This window comes from Bactrocera tryoni, chromosome 3 (genome assembly GCF_016617805.1).
Source record: "Bactrocera tryoni isolate S06 chromosome 3, CSIRO_BtryS06_freeze2, whole genome shotgun sequence".
NCBI lineage: Eukaryota > Metazoa > Arthropoda > Insecta > Diptera > Tephritidae > Bactrocera > Bactrocera tryoni.
This window is the reverse complement of record NC_052501.1, coordinates 84,446,735-84,466,798: the sequence shown is the minus strand read 5'-3', so window position 1 is coordinate 84,466,798 and position 20,064 is coordinate 84,446,735. Positions and strand designations below refer to the sequence as shown.

General features: G+C 36.0%; 1 protein-coding gene across 1 annotated transcript in view; it reads right to left on the bottom strand.

The window, feature by feature from the left end:
* Positions 1-19,160, bottom strand: part of LOC120770799 (putative uncharacterized protein DDB_G0277255) — a 28,823-nt gene extending 9,663 nt beyond the window's left edge. Inside the window, exons 1-2 of the mRNA XM_040098378.1 lie at positions 18,612-19,160; positions 6,351-6,396 (exon numbers count right to left, since the gene is read on the bottom strand). Of these exons, the coding sequence (XP_039954312.1) occupies positions 6,351-6,396; positions 18,612-18,643 (78 nt within the window). The 5' untranslated portion in view covers positions 18,644-19,160. The remainder of the gene's footprint in view (positions 1-6,350; positions 6,397-18,611) is intronic.
* Positions 19,161-20,064: the final 904 nt, after the last annotated feature.

The following is a 20,064-nucleotide window of genomic DNA, read 5'->3' as shown; positions in this document are numbered from 1 at the left end:
AGCGAGTGCACGCTGACGGCAGGCAATCAGCGCTGTTGCCGATGCGATCATTCGCGAGACGGCGTAAGTGCTGCCGGAGGCTTCACAAACTAATAGCTTGGGTGTGATAGTGTTGCAGATAAAAGAACGATAATGAGTAACTGATTAAAGCAAATGATATGCGCTAGTGCATTTGAGATCCTTAATTCATGCCATGAGCTGGAAATTGATAAATTTGTGCCAGCAGGCGCAGCGGAAGCAATGTGTGAAGTGAGGCTTCATATGTATCTGATATCTATATTTCATTTACATATCTATGTGGCTAACGGAAGTGCTTGTGTCTTGTTTCCTTCGGTTTGTCATTCGATCCGACAATTTACATAATCAAAATCAAAGTGGTAAAAACTAACATCGGAATAAATAAAAATCATGCAACCACAGCGAACGCACCGCAAAGCACTATCAATATGCACCCATTTTCAACCGGCGTTTGCATGTGTGTCTTATAATTATTATTGTTGTTATTGCTGCCGCTCAAGGCACACATGTTGCAGGTGTGTGTGGTTTTTGGCAGTCGGTGCTATATTTTTGCTGACAAGTGTGTAACGTGTCGGATTATAATGTCATATCAATTTTTTATGCCTTCACTCGCGTCGACAAACCTTTTTTGCGCTTGGTCTCTTTGTATAAGCGCGTGCAAGTGCAGACATGCAAGTCATTTCAGTTATGAAAAAATTTACTTTGAAGTCAAAATGTTGCTAAGTGTATTAAAGTAGTGAAATGCAGGCGAAAAATTGTGTATGCCGTGCATTATTGCATTAAAATAATGTACTTGCTAATTGATTGGTAATGGAAAGTACTTGCATCAGCACGCTGAACGGCAATATATTGTTGTTGTTTGGAAATGGCTCTTTTTTTTGAAGATTTTTTCGATTGTATTATTCAGTTTCTGCTATTTTGAAAAGTCTCCAAAATTTTCGAAACTCTCCTAATTTTTTAATTAACAAAAAACTACTTGCCAACAAATGTAAGAAAAAAACAAACAAAAAAAGAAAATGTAAATAGTTTTGCAATTACAACAAAAAGTGTTAATTTTTAAATGTGTCCAAAAATGAAAAATATTTGTATATATATATATGTATATATTTTTGAAATTGCATAGAAAAATATAATTTTTTTAAAGTATTCAAAGGTAAAGGACATAATATTGAAATTGAAACAAAAAGTATTAATGTTTGATTGTGTCCAAAGGCAAAGACAATATGCCGAAGTTGTTTTCAGCTTAACCTCGTACTAATTCCAATTTGCAATTGTTTTAAATAATATTTTGATTGCTTTTCATTATTTTGAAAAGTCTCCAAAAATTTCGAAACTCTCCACAGTTTTCAAACAACAGAAACCTGTTTGCATTGTAGTATAAGTAAGTAGTCTTGAAATTGCAACAAAAAATATTAATTTTTTAATGTCTCCAATGTCGCCACTTACAATTAAATGCTGACTTTTTGTCGTTTTTTATTCCTATATTATAATATTTATACATATATAGTATATAAAGTTATGCAAATATTTTGAAATTGAAATAAGAAATATTCATAATATATGTATGTATGTACATATGTAGAACCGCTCCCTTCTAACCGCACAATCTACGTCCCAAGAAACATTTTCAAAAGGATTATTTAGTGATATAGGTGACTGCAGGCGACAAATAAGCCTACAAAAGCTCATAAGCTTAATCCTTTGTAGCGCCGCTGTGCAGAAGTGGCAAGTGGACAACTGTATGAAGCACACGCACACAAGCGCGACTAAATCACATTGGCTGTCTGTCGGTAGGAGTAGCCGTATTCACCTTGCTGCAACTCCGCTATGCCAATAAACTACTGCAGTAGCAACAACAATTATAAACGACAGTAGAAATACACAACGGCTTATAGTCCTGGCATAGCGGCATCAACACAGCGCCACAATTGTTATGGCATTAAATGTGAATTTATTGAAATGCGCTCATGTTGAAAATAGATTTGCCAATGTCGCATGATGCCTTCACTGCATTGTTCTACAAACTTAAATTGTTTGCATATGTGTGTGTGCGGCAGCAGCTGTTGAACGGCAGTCAACGTAAGGCAATAAAAATTCTTGCCGACAGAGAGACAAAACGGCGCTCACCAAAGGATGAGTTTACTTCACACATACACAAATATACATATATTTATATGCGTTTGTTCCAATGTGGAAGAGAGTTGCCGCCGCTTGTTTTCTTGCCGTTCTTTTTTGTGTTGGCAATGCGCCGCTCATATCAGTAGAGCCAATTGATCTGGCGCTTTAATGTCGCCTTTTAAACGAATAATTTAAATTAAGGCCACTTTAAGGTACACATGCACTTGTGTGCGTATGGCTTGTAGGCCCTCAAGCTTTGCCTAGCACAAATGCGCAGGCATAAATTGGATTTAAGGTCAATTTTCAATTAAAATATGCACAATCAAGGACAAGAATAATATGCTTATGTAAAAAAAAAAAACATATTGAACGCGCCGCATAGGCTTCATGCCAAACATGGCAAGACACAAGGGACTTAGTGTGTACAGATAAAAATAATAAAACATGTGGGCTTCGCCAAATATGGACAGCATGTAGCGCTTAAGCTCCGTCTACTGATAAAATACGGTTTCGTTTCGACTTTTTGACTGCCGAAACTAAGCAACATATTAGCGCTTAAACTCCGCTGACTGCCAAAGTCCGCATTTCCTACACTTGTTTTCTAGCGCCTGAGACCATCACCTAATTTTGCGCCACATTTCTTACATCATCATCTCTCGATCACTCGTATCTTTCACCAGCGCTTATCGCACGACAGCTTCTCCTGCCACAATACTGAGTCCACAAAGCCCGCGCTTAAGTTTTCGCCTCAGAACTACAAACCCCTTGAAGCTTACGAAAGCAACGACCATTGTCCTGCTACGCTAGTGCGCGCTCGCTCCCACCTGTGGCGTAGCTAGCGCTGAATTGCACCACGCGTAAGCCGTCTGCTTTATGTACAAGCTTAAGCAATGTGATTGATTACACCGAAAATATTTTTTTTTCATTTTCTATTTTACAAAACACCATTAGGCGCTATTGCAAAATGTACATACGTTTGTGTGTGTGTGTATAATTACTACGTTGTTTGCTTTGAGCCAGCGCAAAGTGTAATTAAAATTGATTTCTGTACATAAGCTTTCTTTTAATACCCGCCAGCTTAGTGGGCTTTTCAGCGATAGGGGTAGTGCCTGCCATCTCTGTGATTCCATCAAACAGCAAACAGTGGAATTTTTCATATATACAATATTTGTATATTTACAAAAAAACGACAACCAACACTATCACCGCCTTTTTCTCTACCGAATCATGCATCTAGCACTTTGTAATTGCATGAAAATTGATGAAAACACCGCCAGGCTTTTTTCTTTTATTTAATTTGCATAGGTAATTGATTGCTTGTTTGAGTTCAGCAAAATTGTTTAAATATTTTTCTCTATCAAATACTTGACTCGCATTCCTTTCTATATTCGTAATAGTAAATAAAACTATTTTAGGTTATGTGCTGTTTTCCTGCGCCTTAAGTAGCCAGAACGATTTTTACAGATTTTGAGTGCCTGTTTTTTGAGGTTTCACGCGTGAAAATGCTGAACAACACGCTCAAAATGGTTTATGATATCATTTATTGGTATACTTTTGACTTTTATTCAGCCATTCTTCAGCCATGAAGTCTTATAAATAGTGGCCATTTTTTCTTTATGACCATGGGTAAGCCATTATGAGTGGTTGGCTAATGTGTAGGGATTTTCAGGTATTTACTAGATATACGCGTTGCTTTGAATGTTCTGCGTGGTGCGTTATAAGCATATATGGACATCTATACTATATGAAGATGTGAAGTGTTCGGGGTAGCAAATATGTATTTTGTCCTAGCGATTTTAAGCGTCATTGAAAGGTCTTTACCTGGTATTAACAAATTGCTCATGCCCAACTTGCGATGGCTTAGTACAAGCAAAATTTCATAAAAACAATAAATGTATGTTCTTTCAGATGATTGATATGAAATGGCGCATTAAAGCTACTTTTCATATTAAAAACATATTATCATTAAATTAATTTAGCGAAATTTTATTGTATTTTATGTTTTTAATACATATATCATCACCTAAAATGCAAAATAATGTAACATTATTTTTCATAAGTCTGCAGGTGAAAGAATAAGGACAAAATTCCCACCATTCACATTAAAATAAATTTTTCATAAAATCATAAGTTATTATTTCCAAATTTTAATTTTTCACGCTCTACATACCCACAACCACCCCATCTAGAGACAACCGGTAAAAGCAAAGTTCAAATCAAAAATATTGTACGAGCAATTAAACACCCGCTAGGTGTCACAATATCCGCTATAGTCGACACTCTGCCAAATATAAAGCTAAGTAATTAGAATAATCTACGACAAAATGATGACTTTTCTGACCCGACATTTCTCAAATCGAACACATAACTCAAATTTCAATTGTAACAAATCCGAAACTCATTGCAGCCCATTAAAAGCATCAAAACACAAACGAAAAAATAATTTATATTTCAAAAAAAAATTACATTTAAAAAATATTAAAAAAATATTTAAAAAAAAATATCTATCAACAACAACTGATAGCTCTTCCAAAAACATGTCGCAGCACAAGCTGAAGACATTAATCTAAGCCGCTGTGAGGCACTAAATCTCTAATCAGCCGAAACGCGCCGCTCACATCGTAAAATTAACACTTAGCACCGAGCTGAGCAGCGCTGATTGTGTACTACATATAAAAAAATATTCGAAATATGCACCCAAAAACCAAAAACAAATGGTTTCTGTTGTCACACGCTTTATCTGCGAGTTTTCTATATTTTTCAGCCATTTGGTCGCCAACAAGCGCGAAAGGCGTTTCAATGCCCATCTCATATTGTTTATTTATAAATATGTACATACATATATGTATATATATATTTTTTGTTGTTTTTTTGCTTTCAAGCCCTAGTCAAAGCTTGCTGCACTTGTTAGTGTTGTGGTTTATTGTATTTAATTTTGTTAATTTATTTGCTTTTTTGTTTTATTTTTAAAATCAATTTTTATTACAGTCTACTTATGTTCGCTTTGTCGCAGTTCAATGGCGTTCAACCCAGCTTTTTCGAGTGCTCGCGTAAATACTACTTACAGATATCGGAACATATTTTTTGTTGTTGCTTTTAATACAAATATGTAGCTGGTGATTGCGCTAAGTGGCGTTGGGGCGCATTGTTGACAAGCGCAATGAGACAAAAATTTATGTGGAAAGTTATGAGTGATCACTTAGGCTGATAATCGGGTAGAGCAGATGGTCGCGGCATTTTTTTTTTTTTTTTTGAAAGTATGGGACTTTTTTCAAAAAAAAAAAATTTTAATGGTTTTTATTAGCATGCGCGCTGTTATAGTGTAAGCGTTCACATGATATTAAGCATTTTTTCATATACATACATATTTGTAATTTGAAAAAAAAAAATTGTAAAATTGTTAAAGTGGAACAATTTTTTTTCTTAATTGAAAAGTTTTAAATTTTAAAATTATTATAAAAAAATTAAATTTTGAAAAATTAAAAATTTTATTTTTTTCATAAAGTTTTTTGAAATAATGCATAGTTTTGAAAAAAATTAGAAATGAGAAAATTTTAAAGTTTTCATTTGAAAAAAAAAAACTGTAAAATATTTAAAACAAAAAATATGATATTTCTAAAAAAATTTTAAGAAATTCAAAATGTTTTTTCGACAAAATTTTTTTTTTTTTTTTGGTTAAAACTTTTAATTTTTTTTTTGAAAAATATGATTTTTTTAATAAAGGTTTTTTTAAAAAATTTTAATATTTTTAAAAATTTGAATTTTTTTGAAAAAAAATCGTTATATTTTTCGAAACAATGCAAAATTTTCAAAAAACAAAAATATTTTCAATATAAAACTTTTAAATTTTTTCTTAGAAAATGTTATGATTTTTTTTTTAAATTATGATTTTTTTTATTATTAATCCAAAAAAAAAATTTATAACATTTTCCACAACAAATTATTTCTTTTTTTAGAATTTTTTTTTGTTTGGAACAAAAACCTATTTACATATGTATGTACATTTATGCTGTTGACATCTCATGAAACTCATTTCCCATATTTTTATCTCTTTTTTCTGGCTCAATCTTTAAAACAATTTATTTACCGTTTATTGTTATATGTAGGTATATATTATTATATTGAAATTATATATATATAGTATGTATGTATATATTATATGTATTATTATACTATATAGTATTGGCTGTTAGGCGCCATAATCGTTTACTCACCATAAGTAAAATAGTATTCTTGGCATTGAGCGTTAACTGGGGTAACCTGTAATCAAGCAAAAATAAATATAGTCATTAAAAATTTTACAATAACAAATTTGCATAAATATTTTCGTAAAATAACAAATACTTCTACGAACTATACTTTTTCAAATACTTAAGTGAATACGATATTTCAAACTGCGTTTGATACAAGCGCCGCACACTCGCGCATATATATTACATATGTATATAAATATAAATACATGTACGTATGTGTATGTGACTGCGTGTAGGAAATTTCCTAAACTTTGAAGCATAGAAAACATTTTAATCATTTTTTAAACAAAGTCGTGAGCTCAGTATATTTTTTCCATATTTTTGTTCAAATACTTAACTGTAGTGCTGAATAGTGTGTGAGCAGAGAGGGAGAAAGGGTGCGCGGGAGGAAATTGAGTTACTGTATAATTAATTGTTTACGCTTGCTTACGACCTGACTACTTTTAGAAAACAAAAAGCTAGTGTGCAGTAACCGCACTCGAAAACGTTTTGAGTTCGAAAGCAGAACTTTTTTTTCTATTTTCTTGTTTTCTTTTAGCTTTCGTATTGTGTCATAAGGCTAAATATGAATTTACGACTTGAAATTTTCATAAATCGTAAATTATAAAAAGTCATAAATAACCGTTTGTCTGTTTTTAATATGCAAATATTCACCCGTATGTATATGAGTAATATGCGCGATGACAAGGCTATTTATTACTACATACGATGTAGGTGGGTGTATTATATGCTGTGTTGCATGATGATTGAAAGGTTATTTGAGGCGTGGCCAAGTATACGTGAAAGCGATTTGACCTGTAGGCAATACAAAGTGTCATTTTCTAAATATCTGCTTAGTAGCCACATGTCAGTTAAATTCTGGTTAAAAAAAGTTTTTTCGCCGAAATAAAGAGAAATAAAGAGATTTGGTTAAGTTAACCAGAACTTAACTATCAGATGGCTGCTAACCAAACATTGAGAAAGCGGCGCTAAAGGCTTTCATTTGTTGTTGTAAACTATTTTGCTGTCAATTGTGCTTTTTCAGTTACTGCTATCAAGCTTTCGCGTTATTTCAACTAAGTTACTGTGTCTGGGAAAGTTACTTTTACATAAGCAGGCACCGGCGTAATTTTTTTTCTAACTGCATTCTTTGCTCCGCTCGCTTTCCCCGCCTATTTCCCGCAATTCATTTCAACTTTTAATTTCCTTTAATTTCGTAGCGCTTCCTCAAATCACTTGGAACTATTGACACTTCCGCTTGTGCAATCGTCTGCCGAGCAGCACTTAACAGTTAGCTTTTTATTCTCAATCGTTTTTCAACGTGCCACTATTGACAGTTAGCACTCAAACGGCGCTGCACTCGAACTGTCAAATTGCTTTTCGAGTGCGTTTACTCATTTACAACAAATACAACAACTACATGCTGCATTTGTTGCGTATTCGCGCGATTTCCGGCATAAAAAACAAAAGCTATTGATTATTTCGCCTTGCTCAAGTGACGGGTAGCACAAAAATGCCAGCAAGTAGCAACACATTGTTTGCATTGCATTAAAATAATTATGTTTTTTTGTTCACAATAATATTTTATGCATCTTAATTTTTAGCCTCATTTTTCACTGCCACTTTAAGCGCTCATTGTCATTTAAATTTTTCCACAATATTAAGTGTCCGCTGCCACATTTCATTAACCTCTTATAGTCTCTTCTCTTATTTTTTATTTTATGCTTGTTTTTGTTGTTTTTTCTTACACTCTCATTATTGTAATTAAGTGTGAAAAATGTTGCCAATGTCTCGAGTGTTATACAAAAATGTATTTTCTATAAAAAATTCGAGTGAAAAAAAAATTGTTTTGTGCGCCATAAATCATGAAAAAGCTTACTTTGTTGAATGCCACACTTGTCGCCTGACAGGCCGAAGATTGACCAAATGCGGCTGCAATGTCACACACACACAGTAGACAACTTTACAAACACATACGTGTAGCTTTGTTTGTATGTAGTGCATTTGCCGAGTGTGCCTAGGGGCTCGTGTTAATGATATCGATTGAAATCTTTTGTTTTCGCCAACAACACTTTTTAATCTTTATGCCTCATGACTTTCATTTTTAGCCATTGGTATTATATTGCTGCAATATGCTGATTACTTTTGTTTTATATTTGTTGTTGCATGTTGTTACTATTGAATTAGTTACGACTTTTTCTAGGTTGCTACAAGTGACAAATTGCAGTAGACGCTTTATGGGACCGTTTGGAAAGGTTTAAGTGCGATATGTCCCACCTCATATTTGCTATTATTTTTTTTTAAATCAATAAACATAGTTGCAGATTTGAAACAGATATTTTATTTATAAAAATGTAACTTTTGTTGCAAAAATAAAAAAATCGAACAAGTTGATCGTACATATGTACATCTCATTGGAAAGCTGAGAAAATTTGTTAAGAATCGGTCTTTGACTAGTTATTTTTCTAATGAAGTAATTTTCTTCATATACGCAAATTTTTAACGGCACTTTTTTTCAAAACTTGAAATTTTTAAAAAATTCATAATTCCAAAACTTTTATATTTTTAGGAAAAAATATTTTTAGAAATAATTTAGGAAATTATTTTGTTTTTAAGAACAACTATTTTTTACGATTTTATAAAAAAAAAATTTTACGAAAAAAATAAAAACATTTTTAGCTTGAGTTTAAAAAAAATATTTTTTACGAAAAATGTTTGCGAAATTTTTTTTAAGAAAAAATATTTTTAAGAAATCCTCTTTTTTTTAAGAAAAATATTTTCTCCGAAAAAAGAACAAGTATTTTTTAGCTTGCATTCTACAAAAATTCAATACTTTTTACGAATTTAAAACAAAAATGTTTTTTTCGAAGAAAAAGGATGCTTGAATTTTTTAGAAAAAATATTTTATGCGGATTTTTTAAGAAAAATGTTTTTAAAGAAAAAAAAATTTTTGAATGTAAATACGTGTGCAATATTTTGCCTAGAAGAACACAAAAACAATATTTAGCACAAAAAAAGTTTTTTATAAAAACAATTTTAAGAAAAAATACTTTTTACGAAAAAAAATTTTTTTTGAATGTAAGTTTTGTATGAAATGACTCACAAATAATTTTATGCCACCTAATAAATATTTCAACAAAAAAAAAATTAAAATAAAATTTCAAGTAAAAATTGCACAAAATTCAGTCTAAGCACTTAGTGCGCCTTAAATTAATTTAAAATTATCACACACTACCTCCTCGCATATTTGAGAGCGCACTCTCTCTTTTTGACAAAAAAAAAAACAAACAATCGAGAATCAAAACAGCACGTGCAATCTTCCACCGAGTTGTGCAGAACTCGCATTAAACATAAAATAAGAAAAAATAAACGCTGCAAAGGTCATTGATTTCAGCTTAGCAGCAAAAGCAGCAGACCACATTGGCTTGCTTATACACTAGAGCCCTTTAAAAACGCACGACATAGGCGTAACGTCCAGCGTTAGAAAGCGTAGCATGCTGCGAGGGTTGCAACGCACGTAAAAGACGACGCTGCCGCGCCGCTACAAGCCGGTGGTGGTAGGGTAGGTTAGTTGCCCTGCCAGCGGACGTGCGCTGCTCAAGGTGAAGCAGCCGTAAAATGTATTTGCGGATAAGGTAGTATAGTGCCCAGAGCGCAAATACACGTTAAAATATAGCAAAATGTACATCTTTATGTGTGTGTGTAGTATGAATGAATGTGTGTGTGTGTTTGCAACTGCATTAGCAATGCTTAAGCGACAAGGTATTTGCGCCGTGTGTCAAAGACGTCTGCCTTAGCGGGAGACCTTTTTATTTATGTGATTTCAAGATATGGCAAAATTCTTATGGATTTTTTTTCAATTTGCTGCCAGTTCGGTATGAAAAAGTGAAAATTCGCCAAAGGTAAGCGTGAACCACAAAATTATTGCAACTCACACTGGAAATGTTTGTACAAAAATCAATAAAAGAGCCGAAAGTGCGAGAAAATACCAAGAAAAAAGTGTGAAGTGCGATGCGAAACGGAAGCGAGACAGCGAAGAAGGAATGCCGCTTGCCGTCGACAGCGTTGACATTGAAGCAGTCGAAAACCAAGAAGGTAAGCCAACGTTTTGGAACTTTTTGTGCAACACGCGATATGCCGGGGCAGAGACAGTGGTATATTTGAAAGAAAAAGAACTCAAAGAATAAAAAAAGTAGAATTTGGTTTAAATTTGGTAAGCAGCGCGTGAATATCGCGTCTAGTCGGCGTTATTCGCGCTTTCAGCTGTTATTCATTGAAAGAAGTGTAGCAAAGACACGCACACAGTTGCAGGCGCTTGTTAGAAGTATCACCGCAGTATGATTAACCTGCATTTAACCACATTAAAGCTGTTAGCAGCAGAAGCGCAATTGTATGTGTGTTTTGCAAGCACAAACAAGCTTGAGTCTTGCAGTCACAAGAACTGGAGATTTATTAGTTTTCGAGTTTTGGAAGTTACCTTTAATTTGAATGCGGCTTCAGCCATAGCCAGCGTAGATTGCAATCAAAGCGGCCTACAAGCAAAATCCATTAAAAGATTTTCGTGTGTAATTTTTTTTTTCAAATTTTGTCTTATATAAAGCAATTTGCAATTTCTAGAGCGCGCAAAATAAATCAAATGGCTGTCACACACAAGCGCAGCGCGCCTTAAACTCAACTGCAGGGATATGTGTAATGATTACCTTGTACGCTTATTGGGCAATGCGCCAGCAAATTCGAGCACACATGGCCTGCAAGCCAAAAGCACAAATGAGAGCCTTCAACTTTGCACAAATAATGTGTCTCTATGCCGCACGTCCTTCCCAACAGCAAGGCGCGCCAACACACATCCTGCCACGTAAGGCGCAGTAAAGGCGTGTACTCACACATAGACACGGCTGATGTACTGAAATAGTTTTGGCACACAGCACACATTTTTTGTCATGCACTACTTGTGTTCTATACTTTTTTTCAATTTTTCGAAGGATAATTTCTAGCATTGAGCGCCTGCAAAGTTTGTATTTTGTGCCACAACTGCCATTTGGCATTGCCGACTTGTGGTTTTTGGCACAAATCACTCATTGTTTAACTTCCTAGTCGCTAGCTATGTGGCAGGCTGCAGGGAAATTAAGCGCGCACACGCACTCGCACAAATATAATATGCGAAAAAAAGCTTTTTCTACTTTTTCTTCAAACAACTAACTACCCTATACGGTCTGCTGCCTCGCTGTTTAGCTTCTCAGAATGCCAATTGATAGCTTCAGCTTGGCTGGTAATTCGATATGGTAATCGTCTCGTTCGGTTAGCCATTTTGCTATGTCTTGACATGAACCCTATCATTTTCAAATGTTCTACAAAGTTTAGCGCTGCTCAGCCTGTGTTTCGTAGCTTTTGTATTTTTTCGCTCGCCTTGCTTGTTTTCTTTCGGCTTTATGTGCTTTACTACTACTGACCTACGTGACCCGCTTGTTTTCGCTGCACTGCACATAATCCTTTTAACTGTTTGTTTCGTATATTGTATTTCTAGCGTATGTAATTACCACAGTCTGGGCGTAGCATAGCTCCCAAGCGCACACAAAGTGGGTTTACTCTTGCGCTGGTGCTTTGCTTTATACAATTTCTCTAAGTTTCCATTGTGGCATGTGGAAATAGACCACCAACACATACTTCTATATATGTGCTCGGTGAAATGACTCACTTCAGGCTTCAAATATTTGATACGCTTGCTTAGCAGATTTTCTTTATACGCCTCACTAAGCCCACTTTTATTTATTTGATTCTTCTATGTGTCGCTCTCATAAAAATTCCGTTTGCGCTTTAAGTTTTACATTCTCTCTACGCGCTCCGTACAGTTTTGATCTTTATTGTACACACCACCACTTACATTCGCTCGGCATATTAAGCAGTCTGCCGCTGTACTGCTTTTGTCTAAATGTTCTAACTATTGCTTATTATTGCTGTTTCGGCTACCGTGCGCGTACCTTTTCTCAGCAGCGACTTAAATCACTTTTCAAGGAGTTAGCCGACTGCTTCGACATTATATAGCTCATTATGGAAATCTACCCTGTTATGTTGCTCACGTTTTACAGTTGTTCTTATTCTAATATACATGTGTTTTTTAGTTGTCAAAGCTTCTAGTTTTATTTGTTGACATTCGTTTTGTGCGACTACTGCTTTGCTGCCTCTGCTTCTATTCTTATTCACCCGTCTATAGTTCGTTCATATATTTGACTGTTTGTTTAGCCCGTTTGTTTCTCACATTTTTCCATTCTTTATGGTATATATGTATGTGGCTAGCGTTTGCTAAGACTACAACAGCTCTTCAAGTATTCCGTCAGCGTGTCACTTAGTGACGTCAAGTTCGTTAAAGAATTCCGTACGTGCTGTCTAGGAAGCCGCCACCCAGGTGTAGACGCGACACTAAGGGGCAATAGTTGACTTTGAAATTTATTGCTTAAAGAGTATTTATGGCATGTGGGAGGGGGAAATGACAGAAAACTGTGAGTAGTGTTAATAAAATATTTGGAAATTATTAGAGAAAATTGAAAATTGTCTAAATTTTGTGAAAAACTAACTCTTCTATAGGTTAGTTAGATAAATCCAAATTTAATTTTATGAAAAACTAACTCTTCTATAGGTTAGTTAGGTAAATTTAATTTTATGAAAAACTAACTCTTTTATAGGTTAGTTAGGTAAATCTGGTTTTTTTGTGAAAAACTAACCCATCCATTGGTTAGGTTAGATTAGGTTAGGTAAATCTGATAGGCAAATAAGCCACGAAAACACCAGTTGTGGTCCCTTGCGATGCCATAAAGTTCAACACAAATAATTTTAAAGTGCCATTAAAGCGCTCAGCTTATGCGTTCCACTGATCACTATAGCGCTTAGAAAGCAGGCATCCAGCTTGAAATATTTAAACAGTTTTACATCATCCGATTATGACTTCAAGAGAGCACAGCACAACAGCAATGCAAATCAAAAAAATAAGAAAATAATACAAGGAAAGGCGTCGGGCATTGAAAAGAAGCAGTGAGCGCAAAAGGCAGCGCGAAAAGGACTCGCAAGCTCGACAAAAGCACATAATAATATTGTTGAACAAACGAATTGTGGAGTAAACTGTTGACTGCAAGCAAAGCAGCCAAGCCGAAGAAGTGCGTTGGTATGCGAAATAACAATAAATGTGCGGCATAAAAGAAGGCTGCATTGAAGAAATATAAGAACAAATAGAAGACTTGGAAAAAGGTTAAAGCTAAGCATATACAAGCAAATAGAGAAGACGCAGACATATGCATATAAGAGTGCTTGCTATGTGTTCCAATATGAGCGTGTCACGTGAAGCGCGTTTACCAATTTTTTTACCATCACAACGCAGACGCGCCTGCGGCTTTTCATGCCAACCATGTGAAGAATTCTACGCAAAGCCACAAACAAATACGCGAATGGACATATGAGGGTTCGCAAATCAGCACACGCAACTGTCTGTGTGTTAGTAACGAAGCAGTAATGTTCAAAGCACACAACAGTGTTTTCTGGTATAGCAACTTGGGAGACGAAGCCACAAGGGATTCTAATGTAGTATGACTGTAGGTAGAAAGCCGAACGATAATCGGAAGTTAATCAGCAACAATGAAAGAAATGGCAAAAGCACACAGGAAATAAAAAGTTGTTGCTGAGTTGTTCCAACACAGTTGAGGATATGTGTGAGCGGTTTGAGTTGGATCTATGGTTAAGTGAGTGTCTCTCTGTGTGCTTGAGAAGAAGTAAAGAATGTGCAACACGAAGTTGGGAGGTAAATGCTAGCAAACAGAGATAAATATGCAACGCTTTATGCTTGTTTTTGCATTATTTTTATTCTTATTTTTTATTTTCAGTCTTTGCGCCGCTCTTTCACTTTTTCTTTAAGCGCATAACGACGCTTCTGTGGTGTTTAAAGTACTGTTAGCGTCATTTGTCTGCTTTAAATTGTGACATTTGCACACATTTGCGCCCTCGTGCGCTGCCATTGCAATGCAAGCATAAAAACGCAGCAAAAAATACATGACATAACGTCAACGCTGGCAACGTCAAGTGTCAATATTTGCCATAGAAGTTGCGATTTTACGCTCCTTTTACTCTTCAATTTGTCACATTTCGCTGTTGTTGACTTTTGTTTCAAGCGCTCAGCGCTAATTTAACAGTTGAACGACCCAAAATGCGAGAAAGGCAATTGCACGTTGGCGTAGTGTTGCCATATGGTTTGTTAAATTGTGTGAAAATGTGTGCCTTGATTGGTTGGTAAATAGGAAAATTTTGTAAGTGCTAACAAACACGTATGTTTTTTCTGTTTTTGAATTTTGATTTTTTGTATGCAATTTGTATATACATATCGTCACCTGAAATGCAAAACTACGTATTACCAAAATAATCGAAAGTGAGTTTTTATAGCTTACGATTTACTACATCATGTTATATATACGTACCATAAAATTTTCAGCTTCCGCTGTCAGATATAACCAATATATAACCAATATTATAACCAATATTGTAACCAATATTATAACCAAAAATGAAATTTGAGTTTTTATTGTTTACGATTTACTACATGTTACATGTATGTATCATAAAATTTTTAGCTTGCGCTGTCTGGCATAACTGATATACATATAACCAATATATAACCACTTTATAACCAAAACTCAAATTTTGTTTCAGTATGAGTGGTTTTTATTATATTGTTTTTCCTGTGATGTTACATTACGTGCTTTAGGTGACGATGTACTATATATACATATGTACATATGTATATGTATTAGGGTGTGTCATTCTGAATCAACCTTTTTTTTCAACTGAAAAACAGGCTAAAAACTTTCGAAAATGTGAAAAAAGTCAAGTTGTTAGCCTGTTTTTAAGTTGAAAAAAAGGCTGCCTCAGAATGACACACCCTAATATGCATATACATTTTTTCAATTAGGCATTTCCACTTTTAACAAAAATAAAAATTCACTACCCTTTTCCCACCATAAAATCCGCTAATCTGCTCAGCAGCACAATTTTAATCATTTTCCGCCCTTCAGCGCTACTCTGGGTAACACAACACTTTCCAACATTATTCACAAACGCGCTGCGGTTTCTACCCAACTCGACTCTAATCAAATTGCAATCTATAAGCAATCTTCTTACTATAAATAATCGTCAACCATAATGTATTGATTGATGACACGTGCGTCCCATCTACGATCGGGCTATACACAGTGCCACATTTTCCAAAGGCTTACGCAGCGCGCACAGAGCGCAATTTAAAATAACAAAAAGAAAATTAAATACAAAATTTATTTAGTGTTAACAACCACTCGCGTTGAGTGAAAAGCGAAAAAAAAATCAGTAAAAAAAGCGGCAGCTACCCTCACGCGCTCAAAAATAAGAAGCAAACAGCATAATTAATGCGCTGGCACATAAAACCATTAGCAAAGCATACAAAATGCGTTACACTGCGCGCTAAAACTATGTAGTCTCCCGGAAAAGTGGCGGAAAAGCGCGCTGCACAGGCTTCGAAAAGGGTGCGTTGTATGGAAAATGAGATAATCCTGTGAGCGCATGTAAGCTGCATCCAAAAAAAGTAATAAATTTCGCGTTTATCAATCATGTAATCGGATAATAATTGGGTATGCGCTACTGTTGCATAAACAGTTGGCAGCGCGGTGTATAGATTCTTGCGCGCAAGGCAACGAATCGCCTCATTACCAGGCGCGTTTGCACTTTCACTTTACGCCGTTATATGGCGCGCAACAAACGAGAAGTATGAGAAGTGCGCAATTTCGTAACGGTGTGTGTGCGCCAAACGATCGCGCGTGTGAAATGTCACGCGGTGCATGTTGCACTTACTTAAGCAACAAATGCGCGCTACTCAGTTTCTCAACAGCCGATTCACACACCATAGTCGCTAAAGTATGTGCACTTAATTCGCATTTCCGCTCGCTGCAACAACAATAAACACTCGCTGCAATTCAAACTGCACGTATGTAGCACGCGCACCCTTCTTGGCGCGCAACCGCCAAGTGGCACACTATCATATTTTGCCACGGTACTTCCAACCCATGGTTTTCTTAGTTTGCGCTCTGTTTTTCTGTGTTTTTTTGTGCGCGCATAAAGTGGGTGGTTTTGTTTAATGAAAAGTAATACTCTTTTCCCACGAGCGCTGCCGGGGGGTTGCATTGTCATATTGGCAGCATATGCATGCACCGCAGCGCGTTTTGTTGCACATCCCCTAACCTAACATAAGGTGCGCACTCAATGCAATCATTACACTAACAAGCATGCACTTAAGCACACTTACAGGCGCGCATACTTGCATACTAGTGCCAGTAAAGTGCAGTGTGTTGAAAAGCGAAAACAAAAAAGTATTTGCCTTTTTGCAACTTTTCATTTTTACGCCTTTTCTAACGCGCAGCACTAGCACAGCAACTACAACTTGCTTTTTAGTCAGCTCTGCGCTCGCACCTTTTTTGTTTTTTTTTTTTATATTTAAGGGTTGCTATTGTTTTAATAACTGAGCGCCGAGTGCATAAGTTGTTGTTGTATTTTATGTTTTAACACCCTACAACACGGCGCGCATTCACCTAGTTGTTAGCAAGCGCATTGTAGTCTTCCTTGCCATTGTTGCAGTTTTGTTGTTGCTTATTTTACAACAATGTATTACAACGCCTTTAGGCGCGTTGTTGTTGCAAGTTGTGCGCTTTTCGTTGTATGCGGTTTTGCATGTAACACGCTTCAGCCAAAACTGTCACTTCACGCGTGCCGCCCTCCCTTCCTCTCACACTCACACTCACTTTTCCTAAGTGTCTCTCTACAAGGAGGCGCGTTGTCGCTCAAGTATTATTTTGTTTTGGAAATCTTAATAAACACAAATTGTGGGGGGAATTCACGCCTCTTCAGCGCGACAGTGCCCACTTATCTGGACCAAAGTGCGAATTTGTGTAACAAAAAGTTACGTGTGCGATATTGTTTCGCATTTAGTCAACTCATTACCATAAGTAAACTTGCATGCTGTGACAGTGCCTCAAATGCGTTTTGTGATTTTATGCAAATATTTGCGCGCAATGACAACACGAGTTGTTCGAGCGAAAACATAGATGGCGGAAGTTGAAAAGATGTAAAAGTTATGTCACACACTTGTAAGTGCAGAGAATCGTGAGCCAAGTGTTTAACGTAACAGTTTGAGAGCTTATGATAACTGAATAATGTTCATTAATATTCTCTGCTGCAAGCGTGCTTCTTCGTTAGATCATCTTGCGAAGCAGTAATCCCGAGAGATGAAGGTAATAGTGGGATGTTACTAAATCTCAACGAGTTGCGTCTAAAGTATGCTTGGTTGAACGTAAGATAGCTTTGTTTTAGTTTTGACGGGATTAAGATAAGATAAATAGATGAGATAGGTCTATTGTGCCCTCTTCTAAGTTAGAACGACCCAGCTAGCCCCAGCATATTGATAAATTTCAATGTACTGCTAGGTGCTGGTGAGTCGATGTGATCCCTTTTTAGAAACGTGGAGCCACAAGCTTTTCTCCAGCATCTGCAGACTGATATGCAGTCAACTAGCAGGTGTTCTGGAGTTTCAGGTTGCCTGTCGCAGGACCGACATTTTGCACAAGAAGCTGGAACAGTCACTGAGAACTAGTTAAAAAGATGTTACTAGAAACCCGGTAAGAGAATTTTACTTATTGGTGCCTGCTCCTTAGCTGGATTTAAATCCCTTCGAAGTCTCACCAACAACACTATTGAAACTTCAGACAATGTACTTATAATAAATAATTTTAATGCTGATGATTAATGATCTCGAGCATTCCCCAAAAATTGAACTAGATTGAACTTAGCAACAAATTTTTATACAAACAAATACTCAATCCAATCTTTATTGGCTGCTGTTATGACCACTTTGGATAACCGTAGGCAATAAGGGGCCTGGCAACAATTACTAGAAAAAAGAACACAATATCGTAAACATTTTCACTTATCACTGGACGATAACTGTTTGGCCATGAGCAAAGCAGATTGGACTCAAACACTCGAAATGAAGGAGCGAAGGAGCCACTGTGCTGTAAACACTGTAACAGCGCCACGATCGATGGATTTTATTGGATGACAATGCCAGCTTCACTTTACAAGTACCTTTTCACAAAGTTTAATAATCCTCAAGAATTTTTAAAACAATTTTTAGATGAATGATGTTTAGAGAACAATCTTTGACCGCAGATTCGCATGCTTACTTACATTCTTCGCGGTAAAATCCGTATTCCACGCATATGATCAGCGCTTAACCTGATCGTGTTTTGCTTTCTTGCTTTCTTGCTAACTTATTTCTTTTTCTCCACTGAATGAAATCTGCACAAATCACTCAACATTTCTTAAACACAAACTCAATAGCGTCCAAGCGTAAAATAGCGTATATATCGAGCTCATTATCAAGTGGAAATTCACAATCATGATCACTATATATTTACAGAGTTTATCAATTAACCATCACAATTCTGATCATTATATATTTATGGGGTTTATCAATCAAGCGCTTAAGCTTGAAAGTCCGTCACAATCACAAAAACATCACAAATCAATCACAATGGCAACTATGCATCATTCTATTCAACATATGGCACCAAAGCACTGTTATCGTGTGAAATCTTAAAGATCGTCTGAAAAATTTGCCATCAGACGAAAACATAGTAAAACGCGTAAGTGCGCACAAATATTCACTGCCGTCGCGCGTCGAACGAGAACAACCGCTAAACGTGCTGACTATGCTGTTTCATGGCTATGCGCCTATCACAGCGCGTTTCTGACGTTAGATACGTAGGGCGCGAGTGCCGAAATCGCACTAAATTCAACGATTTGAAGTAAAGGCCTAATTGGCAAATAGTACGAGTATAGACGAGCGCACACGCTTACCGACGACAAGCGCAGTCAAGGCGCTGCGGTGCTAAGGCGTTGAGCGGGCGTCGAGGAACACCCCTAAGCAAAAGCAAAAAATAATAAAAAAAAACACACACACACAGAAAGCAGGTGAAATACGAAAACAAAAACAAAAGCAAAAAACGTTAATTGCAAGTACACATTAATAAATAACGAGACAATAAAAGCAGCACAGCGACAAACAAAATATTTATCAGATAAGCACAACAGGCGTTCGATAGGTCTGGAGTGCTGTTGCGCGCGTGTGTAGTGGTGCGCAGCAGTGCAAGTGTGTGCAAAAGCATTTTTAGTTTGTGGTTTTGCGCTTTTTTTGTTTTTGATTTTTCGCACCTGCGCTTTGTTTTCTTTTTTTTTTGTTTTTTATATTTTTCTGTATTTACTTATAGGTTATTGTATATATGACATATGTATGTGTATTTACTACACTATTGTCTTACAAAGCAACGCCCCAAATAACGCTGATCGCCGCGCGTTGATAGCTGCGGTATGGCTAGCGCGCAGCTCTTGGCTTTTTATCACTTAATGATAAAAATTGCAAAACCGAAAAAGTGCGTGTTGTTGTTGTCGGTAAGGTTTGTCGCGCATTAGCTATTTGCCGCACACGTGCTATTCACGTTCGCGCCGAGTGCACGCAGCAACTGCGAACTTATGTATGTGGCTTTTTTATTATTTTTAAAATTTTTAAATATCGTCTATTTATATTTTTTTTTAATATTCCTTTGAATACTTTTTATATATTTTTAAAATTTTTATATAT